The 14,395-nt window shown below is 39.6% G+C and overlaps 1 protein-coding gene across 2 annotated transcripts in view; it reads left to right on the top strand.

Annotated features, from left to right (window-relative positions):
• Nucleotides 1–3: 3 nt before the first annotated feature.
• The window catches only part of LOC122158246 (WT1 associated protein), a 23,796-nt gene continuing 9,404 nt past the window's right edge, over nucleotides 4–14,395 (top strand). Inside the window, exons 1-6 of one of the 2 annotated variants that reach the window (XM_042814779.1) lie at nucleotides 4–92; nucleotides 3,794–3,831; nucleotides 3,924–3,979; nucleotides 8,330–8,388; nucleotides 9,955–10,082; nucleotides 11,235–11,285. In XM_042814779.1, coding sequence (XP_042670713.1) covers nucleotides 3,802–3,831; nucleotides 3,924–3,979; nucleotides 8,330–8,388; nucleotides 9,955–10,082; nucleotides 11,235–11,285 — 324 coding nt within the window. In that variant the 5' untranslated portion in view covers nucleotides 4–92; nucleotides 3,794–3,801. The remainder of the gene's footprint in view (nucleotides 93–3,793; nucleotides 3,832–3,923; nucleotides 3,980–8,329; nucleotides 8,389–9,954; nucleotides 10,083–11,234; nucleotides 11,286–14,395) is intronic. The other variant, XM_042814789.1, reaches the window with a different exon arrangement.

Below are 14,395 nucleotides of genomic sequence, written 5' to 3'. Positions count from 1 at the left end.
CGGCGGCGGCGTTCGGCCCTCCATGTGACGGGTGCGGCCCAGGCAATCGAGCGCGCTGCCGAGAGAGCGGGCCTCCGCACCGCCGGCGGGAGGTAAGTGGACGAGCGAGGGCCGCTCGCCGCGTCCGGCGGCGGGGTCCGGCGAACGGCGGGCACCCGGCGGTCCGCCCCTCATCTCAGGCGGGAGGGGAGCGGAAGCGCGTAGAGCCATTTTGTGCGAGGGCCGGCGCCCTGCGGGGAGCCTCCTACCCCGCCCTCGGCAGCGCCGCGCCCCGGCGCCGTCCGCCTCGGGGAAGGCGGGAGGGGGCGGGCAGGGCCGCAGCAGGGTCTGCGGCTGCGGCGGGCCTGGGCCGTGGGGCTCCGCGCAGGAGGCGGGGCTTGGCCGTGGGGAGGGGAGGGGCGGGCGCCGAGGCGGTGTGAAATCATCCCGCGGCGGAGCGTGAAGCGTACGTAAGTGCGTGTGTGGGGTTGTGTAGGGGGTATGCTTTTTTTTCCCCACCCCCCTTCTCGCGGAAGCCCAGAAGCTTCGCAGGGGTTTCCCCACAGCATTCGTTTACATATCATTAAAGTAACTGGCAGTTACTTGAAGTGTAATTAGGAAAGCAGCAGCTTGCTCGCATCTGATGCTTAACTACTTAGCTTTTTGACTTCTTTTTCCTGTCTAAATCCTCAACTGATAAAAGTTTTCAGTAAAAGCTGTGCAGGCTACCAGGGCTTCCAAAAGCAAGATGTGCTTTCTCCATTTTGGGCTTCTTGTGTTTAAACTTCCATAAAAACCCTGATGAAATCCTATAAAGCCTCTGTCAGTGGCCATGCTCTCATTAAGTACAGGGCGTAACTTTATATTGAGAAGATGCAGAGAGAATGAGATGTAACAGCTGACATTGCCCAAACAATTGTGGAAGTGCTTAGCTGGGATACTGTGGTTAAGCTGTTCATCATGTAAATGAACTTTAAAAGAAGGTTATATGGAAACGTTTTCATTGTTTTTTTCATTATAGAAAATTACACTTACTGTGTTCTTGAAAAACATTTCAGAACTGTGTGGCAGAGATCAGCTCTTTTTCTGAGGGCAGGTGAGCGATGAAGAGTGCCTTACTGCGCAGCACTGGGAAAGCCACTGAGTTGAGTTTAGAGTGAAAGTTTCAGCTGTCATGTTACTGACAGTAGTGCATAAATGTATGTCTAAGAAAGATAAGATAAATCGCTGTGACAACTGAGTGTTATAATCAGCCTGATGCTCATAGTGCTTCTGGAAAACACTGGGACTGACGGTACAGGTTCAGTCAATGCCAAAAATAAATTCCTGATCTCTTTTTCAAGTCACTTTAGATCCCCAAGTTTACATGGGAATTGGGGGTTGAAATTCACACATACAGGAAGAGCACTGTTATCTGTCTGTATATGTAGTCAGCCTACGTTTTCTGAGATAACTTGTTGAATGCTGTTAGTAAACTTTTTTGTGGTGGTGTTTTTATATCTATCACTGCAAATGATAACATGTGATAGTAAAACTACCTTCTGTAATGCAGTGGCCTGTAACATCCAGCTTCCTCGCTGTTGCTGAAGGATCTTCAATAGGTGGCAAGAGATAGTTTTGTTGTAAATATTGGAGTAGAGGTGTGCTGCTGATGTAGAGAGCTGAGTATTGGGATCTTGTGCTTACCCTGGACATGCAAGGTAGCCCAGGCTTAGACAGAACATCAAACTTACATTTTCTCCACACTTGTTGCAGCACTCAAGTGTTTGTAAGTTACATGCTCCTGAGCATTCATGAGCCAAGTATTTGGGCAAACTCAGCTTTTTTTTGACATTTGCATGCTTCTGTTACTTTTTGGAGGAACATGCAATTAAATAATTGCATCGTCTGCGCATGATTTAATTGGTGCTAGTTGTAGTTGTAGCTTTCTTGAACATAGGAAATGGTGCTTCTCTCTGGCAAGGGCTCAGAATCACAGAATCGCTCAGGTGGGAAAGGCCTTATAGATCATCAAGTCCAACCATGACCTAACCATACTGCCTAGCAATCTTCTGTTAAATCGTGTCCTTGAGTACCACGTTCAAATAGTTTTTAAACACATCCAGGGATGGCAACTCATCCACCTCCATGGAGAGCCTATTCCAGTGCTTAACAACCCTTTCTGTAAAGGATGCACTTGAATGGTGCTCATGTTTTCAAGGCTGGTACTTCCAAATACAGAAGCAGTGAAAGATTCCTAAACATTTTTAGTAAAATTGCAATTGAAGTAATAGGCGACTTAAATACAGGGGTCACTAGCATTCTTCCATTTCTAAGTTGTTCTGTATTGGATTGAATGAGTGAGTTGAAAACCATTGAGTTCATATTCAGCCTCTTGAATATATTCAAGGTACGTGTTAAGTGAAGCAGGAGCTGTGCCAGAAGTTAAAGCACTGGGGAGTGGGCCTTTCTATCTTGGGGAAGCACTTCAATGTCTGTCATGAAGGCTAGGAACAGGAAGCTGCCATTCATCAGTGAGATGCTTCTTCTGCATGTTTTTAGAGCCATTCCCATGGATTCTGATGTCAGTTTCTATTTTATGAAGGGCTTAGAATCTGTTTCTTCTGTGTGCTCTGCTTGCTGTCTTAAGAAGACTGTTTTTTTTTTTTTTTAAATTTTATTTGAAGGGAGTTCTGTATATTTATCAGTGGTTAGTAGGTTTGTGTAAGGTGAAGTGATGGTGCTTCATGTGGCATGTCTTTGTGTTATTGATGGTAATGGGGCTCTTAGGATTTGTAGAAGTTAAATTAGTTCACTGGGTGCCTTTGTGAATATACTTTGTGAATATGCTTTGTGTGAGTCTTTTTGAGAACAGTTTTTTGAAGTGCATTGTTTTCATGAAGTTGTGCTCGTGACCAAGGAATTGGCCGTGTACTTTTTCTAGTATATATGAATAGCAGCAGCTTTACAAACCTGTCCAATCTCAATGCTATTTGCAGCTTTCTATTGGAGGGCACATTGCAAAGATGCATGTCTTTAAAGAAGTTCAACTTCCTTGTTAAATATGCTTTAATGCTGTACGTTTAAGAGTTTTTGTGGGCTTGGTTTTTAATGTTATTACCCATTAAAAAAAAAATCTGTTTGCATTTGAGGAAGCATGTCCAGTAACTCAAGGAAGTGTGAATATTTAACTTAGCACAAATACAATCCAATTGTGGTACAAACACACAAGACAAATTAAATTTGATAGTGTACGCAAGCCATTAACTGACATGCTACCTTCCCTAAAAATAACTGAGGGCTTTTAAGTAACTGCTTAATATTTATTTATCACTATCTTAAAGGTAGTGTAAGAGTTGAAAGCACATAATGTAACCCAAACTTTACAGATAATGTTCCCAAATCATTTGCTTTATTCTAAAATGGTACTGAAGTAGTAGTATTAATTGCTTTTGTAGTTGATGTTATCCCCTTCCTTGGGAAACATTGCATTAAATAGTTTTGGACATACAAGAAATGTCACTTTGCCTTTAAATTTTTATTTAAATTGATAAAGTCTGATGTTTTGTTCTTAGTGAAGTTGAAAAGTATTACTAGTAGCGTTTTTAGATGCTAAAGAAAGCTTTGGCTCACTTCTAGGAAGTAGTCCACTGACTTTTTATCTCAATGACAACAGTAAACTTGTCATAGTTGTAATCTGGCTATATGTTGTATGGAGCCAACATGTCAGTAATTTAGTATCAGGAATAGAGAAATGAAGAGCAGAAGTACAGGTGTCTAATGACTATTTCATACGCAATAGTAACTAAACTAACACTCCTTCTCCCCCCTTCAGAGTTCACAATGACGAATGAAGAACCTCTCCCAAAGAAGGTATGTTTAAAAATATTTGTGGCCCCCCTGCTCCCCCCGCCCCAGATAGTCATGATAACTTGGTAAGTTGTGCTTCTCCTTTTGCTCCACAGGTTCGTCTTAGTGAAGCAGATTTTAAAGTTTTGCCTAGAGATGAACTTATCCTAAGGTAAAGCATCAGTTTTGTTCTTTTCCTATGGCAACACTTTATTGAATTCTTTACAGAAGATGTAATGTACCCTTCTCTTGCTTTTTAGCACTCTCGTTCTGAAAACCTATAGCATTTTCACAGTGCGTCTTTTTTAATGCTTTCATACTTGAAATATTTTTATATGTAGTTTGTGTCCTTCAGGAAAAAGTGTTTCCCCTCAAAGTCCTGGAAAGTGTTTTCTAATCCATAAGTAGGAGTTGTTTTTTCTTCACTTGCAGCTTTAGAAGTCAAGGTTGCATACATTCCTTGCTAGATAGCAAGTTATTTTTAAACATCACAAAAAGTAAACTACTTTCTGCTGCAGGACTCTCCTAGTCCACACAGTTGTCTTCTCAGCACATTCAGGTATTAACAGTAAAATGTCAAATTTTACTAATTAGCACTCAAAACTTGCATATAGAAAAGCCCAGTTATGTTTTTCACCTTACAGAAAATTAAGGGTTGCCATGGAAAACACATCAATGATTCTGTCACATAGACCACTTGATTAAAGAAACAGACCAAGGCACAGGTATATAGAGCCTGTGTATCTGAATTTTCTGATTGATAAACAAGGGACTAAATGAATCTGTGGGTCATTTATTTATCTGGTAGAGTAGTTTGTACATTCTGAAAAGCTTTAGCTCTTGACTTTTTGTGCATTGTGAGTTATTTGCATTATTACAGTCTCCTGAGGTGGTTAAATGTTAGCATTTCACAGGTGAGTTTAAAGGACTAAGTTGTGTAGGAATGTAAGAACACAGGTCCAACGCAGCTGGTACTACTTCTGTTAGCCACTGCTGGAGTGACATTTATTCCATTGGGGATCAGCATCATCCTTCGTATGTTTCAAACTGGTCTCTGGCTTCATCTCCTCAATACCTATTCTTTTGGAGTGAAGAGGAAGGTGTTTACACAGAAAAATGCTGCTTTTGGGTGGTTTAGTTCTTGGGAATCTCTAACAGAAATTTTCATACTCAAGAATATCTCTGGGGATGTTCTTGATTGCTTTCTGCCTTAGAAGTTGATACCTGTTTATTAAAAGGAGAATACGGTGGAATCTGCCCAAGGAGCTGAAGTGTGTCAGCAAATAAACTGAGTTGGTGAAGAGACAGAAGGCAATGGACTGATGACAGCTATGTTGTTATTGTCTTCCTCTTAATGTGAATGAAACAACTTCTGTACTCAGAAAGGCCTTATTGCTTTAAGGAGAGTAACTGTCCTTATTTAATGCCATACTGGCCATGTCCATTTTGTTTGCGTTCAGCAGTTCTGCAAACACTCTTCAAAATTTTATCTATGTATGTAAAGGATTTACACTAATCTTGATTTTGTTCATGGCTTCATATGAAGCTGGCAATTACTGCACTTACCGCTAACTTCATTTGTAGGTTGGAATAAAATGCTATGCCATTATGCAAGTATCATTTTAATTAAAGGCATCTCTACTGCTTTCAGGCATAGAAAAATGTGCTGACCCCTACCACATCATCTTAAAATAAGATGGAGAGTGTTTGTGGGTTTTTCCCCCACGCTGCAATGGGGCATATGCTTTTAAAATAATAGTGTGTCATCTATGGTTTGTTCTTATAGCTGATGTGTTATCTCTGTGTGACTTGAGCTGCTAAAATGCATGTGTGGAAAATACTAATGCTTTCTGTCACTTCCTCTGTGTTGTGTTGAAACTTCACTAATATTTTCCACAAAGCTTGTAGTTGAGGTTTGCTGTTGCTCCCACTGACTGAAAGTGAGCAGGAGCAACAGGATTTGTCTGGCCTGTGGGGCATTTCCTTGTCTTGTTGCAGCTGTGGTATCACCTGTTCATCTTCTCCTCCTCTGCAGTAGGATAGCTCCTGTCAGTCTGAACGAGGAAGAGCCAGGAACATGATAGCAAAGTGCTCTGTAGATCGTAGCTTTAAAAAAACTTCTTATCTGAATTCCCTGGGCTGTTCAGCTTAGTGGTCAGTATGCTGAAGTGCCTATATTTACTCAAGTGGTGGGTGAAATACAGTGCCTTCACTGACTTCTACTCAGTGTGTCACACAGCCAGTCAGTTTTGGAATGGCTTAAGCTCAGCGCTGTTTCTTCCTTCAGGTTGGCTTCAGAAATGTTCTCGAAATGTTTTGTTGATACGGTCTGTAAATGTTTTGACTTTAAGAAAAAATCTTGATAGTTACTGCGACGTGTCAGGTATTTTTGTAGTTAAAGAGCTGCAACTGCAAATTGAGTTGAAAAGGGTGGGCCAATGAACTGCTTGTTTCATGCAGATAATTTTAAACTTCTGTTATTTCATTTTCTGTTTGGATGCTGTTAGCTTAGTAGGTTGTTTTAATGGCTTAAAAGAGGTCTGATTGTATGAAATGAACCTGCTTTGGATTTTTGCCTTTGTAATTGCTAGCTTTTTGGTTTGCCCGAAGGGAGGTAAAAGTTTCATCCCTGGAACAGAGATTGAGATCTGTAGTTGTACCAGAATTACTGAGACCGCGTTCATGTACAACACTGAAGCTGCTTTAGTAGAAAGCCTCTGATTTTTGAACTCGATTGCCGGAGTTTTCTCTGCCAGTGTGGTGATCACAGGTTTATTCTGTACAGTTTCTTAAACATACTTTCAGAGGAACTGCTGCAATATTTGCCAGGTTTTGTCTGTTCTGACAGAGCATAGGTCGTTTTGTCTTGAAGGTCATTTTTCTGGAGGAGCTGGGAGTCACGCGACTTGGAAAGTCCATGACATGTTCTAATACAGCCTCTGTTCTTTTCCAGGAATTGAGTTCTTGCTTAAATGCTGGGACTTACTGAGAGGTGATCTAGAGATGGTAGCTCTGACTTGTGTGGTGACCACAGGCCGTGTGTTTTCTTTCTGATGGTAGTCTGTTACATCTGCCTGTCTTGTGTTTCAGGGCTTTGTTTTGCTCACTTTGTATAGCTCCTGTTACTGATCAACAGATCTCAGTTTTGACAGAGCTGTTGTTTTCAGGCTGTGAGAGAACTCTGCCAAGTAATGCTGCATTTTAAAGACTTGCTTTTTTATTCTTTCATGTAATCAATTCATGCAAAATACAGGTTTTTTCTGTATTTGCTATTTAGTAGACTATTTCAGTTTCCCTTTTTGAGGGCTGTCATTCTGACTGAATGCTGTACTTCCAGTGGTCAAACTATGAAACCTTTGTTTCTAACCAGAGGTGTTTTTTTAAAAGCAGCTAAAACAATAAGTTTAAGGGTTTGGTGGGAGTGCTGCTACTCTCCTGCAGATCTTAAATGTGCTCATTGCTGATTCACCTAAAGATACATATATATATTTACTGCTAGAAGGAATCTTCTGCATGCTTTTGTGTTGCTCAGTGATGTGATGATCTCACATGCTGATATAGATCTGGTGCTTCACAGGCCATTTGTAGACTGCTTGTTTATGAAACCATTCAGATCTTATAGTTTAGAGGTAAGAATGTTGTAGGTTGGGAAGTAGTTATGATGGGTCTGGCATAAAATGGTGGAGAGGAAAAGGGCAAATTGGGAGGGAGGGAGGAGAAACTGTCCATTTCTCTAGTGGTAATGTTTGTTAGGTGAGCTTATTTAACCTTGTGGAATGGTAATGATGTGAAAAAGACATGCAGTCAGTAGTACTCCTGTGCTTCCCCCCCTAAATTAAACAAACAAAAAACCGCAACCTAAACGAACCCAATGGCAACAGCCAAACAGAAAGGACCAAAACAAAAGCAACAACAAAAAGCAGCAGTGCACCGTGCTTGTTGATGAGTCATGGTAAACTTTACTGTAGACTTTATTTGCTATTGATGATTTCTATCAAATGCAATGCTGTTTCTCAGTGTGAAGTTTTCTGAATCTGGATGCATAACATTAACAGCATAACTCCAAAGAGTCATTTAATTGGTTGGCTGTTCAGTAAATATGACCAGTATGGTCTTGCTTTAAATAAGCTGTAATAACTGCTTAACCTGGACTGCAGGCTGTAGTGTACCACTGATAGATCATTCTACTTGCTCTGCTGTTCACTTGTTAGCAGACGTGTATTATCCTTGTGTTACAACTTCTGTTACAGAGTTCTGTTTGCATGATTCCGCGTTGGCAGTGAGAGGCTTCTTGGGTACTTAGCACAGATAACTAAGTAATAAGTCTGATTTGATTCTAGTGTTTGTCAAAAATGTTAGAAGTAGTTTTTAAGAGGTAAATTTTGAGTGAAAACAAAGAACTGTCTTTTATTGCGTGATTATCTCTTGATGTTTTCTGATTTTTATAGTAAACATATAAGCTAAAAGTTCAGGAATTAGTTGCTTTGATTTTAATAAATAAATATTTTTCTTTCTGCAATAGGTGGAAACAGTATGAAGCGTACGTGCAAGCTTTGGAGGGCAAGTACACAGACCTTAATTGTAAGTTAGCAAAGTTTCAAAACTGTGTGAGTTGCCTCAATGTTTTAAACGTTTGTGTAAAGCAGAGTGGTCAAACAATGTCATGTTAGTGTTAAAAATAATAAATATTCATCATAAGTGCAATGTCATATTATTATTTTTTTCTAAGCAAAGTCCTTGTTTTTCCCAGTAGGAGTTTTCAGACTTTCCCAGTTTTTCAAGCAACTTCTTTTTCTTTGCCAATCTGAAATGGACTTCTCAAAATTCTGTTTTTGCATTTGTGGACCATCAGTGCATGAACTGTTAGGCAAAAACACAACCCCACAATTACCTCTATTTTCAAAATTCTTGCAGTGGTGGAAAGTTTTCCTCTACCAAAATACTGTGAATGTTTGTGCTTTCTGTAATCTTACACAATTGTAAATCACATGGGAGGGAGAACAGTTCCTAAAGATCTAAAATGAATATCCAGCTGATTCTTTATCTGACTGGGTAATTTGAATTAACAATTGGAATGTCTATTTCATGTAATCTTTAAACTTTGGGCTGTACTTCAGTCTTTCGAAAGTGAGACTACTGGATAATTTCATCTTACTCTCAATTGAGAAGGTCTACATGCATTTGGGAATTGTCTGATTTACCAAGTCTGAAGTCAGTTTTGAAATGTTATGTGAGCAGCTTGGGCCTCTTCCTAAGTTTTCTGTTCACCTTATCAGCCTCAATACCCAAAATCTTGGAAGCAGTAATTTTGAAGGGATTTCTTGTCAGTCCACGGATGTTCCCTCTTAACTCTGTTGTTACATCTCATCTATTGCCATATATGCAACAACAGCAAATTAGAAATAACAGTTCTGAAGCAAGTTGTGATGTTTATGCTTAAAGCAGGTCTAGTGCTTGACTACAAAAAAAAAAAAAAGAAAAACATTTGAAAAACCCCTGACCTTAATTATTCCAGCTTTCAATCATTATATATTTGAAGGTAGCAGGGTAAATGTATTCTGTTTGTATCAGGCTGCTTGCACGTGTTCCAGTTTTTGGATAACTTGCAACTGTGGCTTTCTTCCATATTTTGTATATTAATTTTTATGAATCTTCATGGATCAGAAGACATCCTTGTGTCTGATCTGTCATGTCTGAGGTTCTCCACTGACTTACTGTCACACTTAAAGTGTTGAAATCACTTTGAGAACTGATCACACGTGACACCACTTAAGACGTGGAATTTGTTACAAATGTCAGGAGAGTTTCAGCTTCCCCAGTTTCACAGTGCAAGCAATAGTGGTGAAGGATGGAGCAATTGTTTAATTAATCAAAATTTTATTCCTGTATAAAGCATGGGAACACTTCCAAATTTAGTAGTAAGGAAGGATAGCTGTATTTAAAATAGAACTTGTCAAGCTTCTTCAAGCACTTAATGATACTTTGAGCGCTTTGTTACTCATGCTTATAGTTGTGGTTAATTTAACTCTTTTGCTGCCAATGAATTTGACTGTCAGCTTTTTTTTTTTTTTTTTCAAGCTGTCTTGAAAGAGTGTTTGGGAAAGGATGCTTTAAAACCTGTGCTTTTTGTTGTATTAATTTTATCAGCTAATGATGTGACGGGATTGAGAGAATCTGAAGAGAAACTGAAACAGCAACAGCAAGAATCTGCCCGAAGAGAAAATATTCTGGTCATGAGGCTGGCAACTAAAGAACAGGAGATGCAAGAGTGTACTGTAAGTATTTAGAAATAGGTGTTTTAGGCTGTTCCAGGAGTTAATGGAGAGTACTTATGCTATGTGTTTCATGTATCTGTAGCATTATAGTTTCTGTAATTAAAAAAAGGCAGGGTACTTAAGCTTTCACTAAGTTAGTAACTAACATTCTGTAAAGTGTTTTGTGTTGTTTTTTTAAAGATTGGTTATTTTGATTGATTTTCAGCAGCAGTTCTGCTTGGAAGAGCATTGCAATGCTCACTGTATATATTGACCATAAATGTTACTTATGACTCTTTGAATGCAGGAAGAAGTTGAAACCTGAGGATAAGATTCAGCATATTGGATTTTATTTAGAATTTTTCATGCTGATGTTTATGTTGTATTCAGATAACTGTCTTCTGCATCCATTTGGCTGGTTAGAGAGTGCTTTTGAAATGTATCAGATCTGCTTCTTGGATTTCTAATGTTCTTTGTACTGATGCCTTTGTTGTTGCTGTTCTTCTATTTTCTCTCTCCTGTATTTCTGTTGGTCTTCTGTGTTTTGTTTTGGCTTCTTGAAACAACCTTTTGCCAGTTTGGGACTTCTCATGGTTTTGGATTATCTTAACTTCATTTGCATCTGCTTCTTTAACTGGCGGTTCCTGAGAGAGGATTGTAAAAAGCTTCTTAATGGTAGTTTTTGTAACATACTGAGAGCTTCTTTTAGGCAGAATATAAGCTCTCTGAAAAACCAGTAACTAGTTTTGTCACTTTTTTTTTTTCCTTCTTTTATCCTTCCTTTCTTTTTTCCTGTAGGAGTCCTGAGCTGTCAGGTATTGCAATTAGTGTAAGATTTAGCCCTGTATGCTTTACTATCCTAAGACTGTAAGATGACAGACATTAGTCTGTACTGAGTATTTGTATGGAAAACAACAGAGTAAAAATTATTTTGCAGTGGTTAATAAATATATCAATGGAATTGAAGGGCACTTGTGGAGATTGTCTAGTCCAATCTACCTACTTAGAGCAGGGTCAGCTGGAGCAGGTTACTAAGAGCTAAGTCAGATTTTCAGTGCCTTCTGGAACGGAGACTCTACAATCTTTCTGGACACCCTGTGCAAAGCATTTTCTTATAGTTTAAATGGAATTTCTTGTATTTCATTTTGTGCCCATTGCCTTCTGTCCTTTCAGTGGGCATCAATGAGAAGAGCCTGGCTTCGCCTTCTTTACTCCCCCCACCAGGTATTTATGCACATTGGTAAGATCCCCCCTCAGCCCTTTTTTTTCCTCCAGGCTGAACAGTCCCAGCTCTCAGCCTCTGCTTGTGTGTCAGATGCTTCGAGCTCTTCGTTTTGTCCTTTATATAACCCTTCATTGGCTTCACCCTAGTATGCCCAATGTGTCTTACTGGGAAGCCCAGAACTGACAGTGCTCCAATTGTCTCACCAGTGCTGAGTAGAGAGAAAGAACGGCCTCCTTCAACCTGCTGGCAGTGTTCCGCCTAATATAGCCTGAGGTGAACATGCATATAGTTCAAAGAAGCATTGGAAGATTTCTTGGCTTATGTTATCAGATGTTGTTTTCCCTGTAAAGTGATAGTAGCAAAATAAATTGTTCAATGTCAGCTGTAAAGCTAAGCTGTAAGTTGCTAACTCATTTAATAGATGGACAAAAACTAGTCACCGTATCATAAATGAATGTGTCCAGTAACATATCCATAAAGTAACTTCCTTGATTTGTAGCGGTTAACTGTCTTAAGATTTATATATATGCAGAATATTCCTGTGGCACGGAATTATTTGTATGTAAACCTTTTCTATCACATCTTCAGCGTCTGTGTTGTCAGGTTTCTTAAAAATTGCAGGTAATTATTTGCTGTATAATACCTAGTGACCATATTATTCTTAACGTATTTGGTGGGACAGCCTTTATTTGCACAAACTTAGCACATTGGAGTCTTGCAAATTTAAATGGAGAAAATTTAAAGTACTGTACTGTACCGTATTCAAAAGTAATAGTTTACAGATGTGATTTTGCTGATTACCAAGGTGTAAACACTTTGCTACTTAAAATTCACTGGTCCTGTTTTAAACAGGATGTGATAGACTCTGTCTTGGTTCTCTTTTTAATTTTTACCCTTTTTTCATTAGTGACAAAATGCAGCAAAATCTCATCAGCTTATAAAAGTCACCAGTGTTTGCGAAGCTTTGCAGGCACGTGTGTCAGAGAAGCAATCACTTGATTATAATAATAATTGTTATGATTGTGGTATTAAAGGAGCGTGATGGTAGTTGAGTGCATACTTCCTTTCTCTGTTGTGCTCTGCTCCCTGTCCGGTTGCAGAGTATATGGATTTCTTTTGAGGTAGGAGCTTACAGAGTCTGGTGTTGCAAACCTACTTTGTGTAGTTCAGATTGACTGCTTAAAGGACTGCTTTGTGGTTTATGGATTTGATATTTCAAATATCCCATCGTTCACAGCCACTCTTTTTTACCCACCTCCCACCCCTTTAAAAAAAAAAAAAGGCTGCTTATAGTAGGTAGGAAAGGACAGGTTAGGTATTGACTGCTGTCCCTGCATAGAGCTTTACTTTTAGCAGAGATGGTGATTGTTACTTCAGGGAAACGCTTTAATCCCCTCCTAAGATACTGCATAGCTACTGGAGTAGACAGGCATTGGGAAGTGCTTGCTACTCAACAGCTTTTTGTGAAACAAAGAGCAGTAATGAACGTGAACTTGTAGATGTGGATGGATTTGTAGTACTGTGAAAGTAGTTATTATTAATTTTCTTGTGATTTAGATTACAAATTTGTTATTTTTTTCTTCATTATCGCATTCCCTCTTTCTGCTTCTTCCGTACACGAAGTATTTATATTCATGCTTACTCAGATGGCTTGTGCTTCTTGTCAAGCACTTGATTTCTGTTTAAGTACTTCATGTCAGAGTGTGTGTTCTTTGTGGATGTCTTCGGGCAGCCTTGCTGAGAGGCTTCAGCTGTTCTCTAGAATGTGAGAAGCAGAGTCTTAACTGAAAAAAAAAAAAAAAAAAGCCTACCCAAACTAAAATGCATGTAGCTTAGTGATATACTTCAGCATTTTCTTGCCTTGAGTTTGAGCAAACAAGATTATACTGTAGTTATTGATTCTGTCTGTGAGAATTCATCCCTATTTGTTCACCTTACAGACTTTTCAGAAGCATTATCAGTGCTTCAGGAATGTGAACAGTCAAGAGGTATTTTTAGGTGTTTGAGTGGACGTGACTACTTCTGTGCATTCAGCTCTAGCCTGTAATTGAGCTTTTGGACATGAATACAGGCAAACCTTTCCACCTCTTGCTCAAGAATATAGAAAGGAAGAGAGGCATGCTAGGGAGTGTTTGAAGGGGGCAAGAATGGGAGACTTGGATTGGCAAAGCGGGAAGGTAAATGGAATAAGGAAGTAGGCAGGATTAGTAGGTATGGGCTTGTTTTGGAACTATGATGGATCTGGAAAGAGTTGCTAGATCTGGGTAGATGAAAAGTCAGAACTCTGGGGTTACATAACTAGAGAAGACAATTGTGGAGGTATAGAGAAAACTGGAGGAATAAATTCTTTAAGTTTGGGGAAGGAATAGATGAGTTGGTCAGCTCAGGCAGATTTCTCCTGTGCTACTGTTTCAGAAATGACAATTGAGGTACTATGTTGAGCCCACGCAAACTCTTCCTGTTTGGCCTAGTCATGTGAGCTAGAGGTAAACAAATTATGTGCTTTAAATAGTTTGCATTCGACAGAATCATCCGGGTCATATTGAGCTTTTCAGTTCTGACAGCAGTTTTTCACACTAGTGATCCAGGGAATCAGGCATTACAAGAGGTGAGGAGCTAGGGTAAGGCAAAGAAAATTTTTTTTTCTCAGCGATGCCTTTCTAGAAATGGATTGCAAACCATGTTATTGTGGGGATAATGTTGCCAGCTGGAGGTTTGTCACTGTCTGCAGAGTTCTGTTAAGAAAGTGGTTTCACTTTCTGCTAGTGCTGGCTCTCAGGACAGGTTGTTGAAATACTTACATTAGCGGAAATATCAGAATTGTTAGTGGGTATATATAGGGCCACTTAAATGATCAGAGGGCTGGAGAACCTCTCCTATAAAGAAAGGTTGAAGGAACTGGACTTCTTTAGCTGGGATAAGAGAAGGCTCTACAGGGACCTCAGGTACCTTCCAATACTTGAAGGTAGCATATTGGAGGGGGAACAGGAAGGGGAACGGCTGTTTGCAAGGGTGGGTAGTGATAGGACAAAGGGGAAAGATTTTAAACTGAAACAAGGGAGGTTTAGGTTAGATATTAGGAGGAAGTTTTTCACACAGAGGGTGGTGA

Source organism: Centrocercus urophasianus, unplaced genomic scaffold, assembly GCF_019232065.1.
Source record: "Centrocercus urophasianus isolate 14NV4802_14NV808 unplaced genomic scaffold, USGS_Curo_1.0 seq_10, whole genome shotgun sequence".
NCBI lineage: Eukaryota > Metazoa > Chordata > Aves > Galliformes > Phasianidae > Centrocercus > Centrocercus urophasianus.
This window is presented reverse-complemented; position numbering and strand designations above follow the sequence as displayed.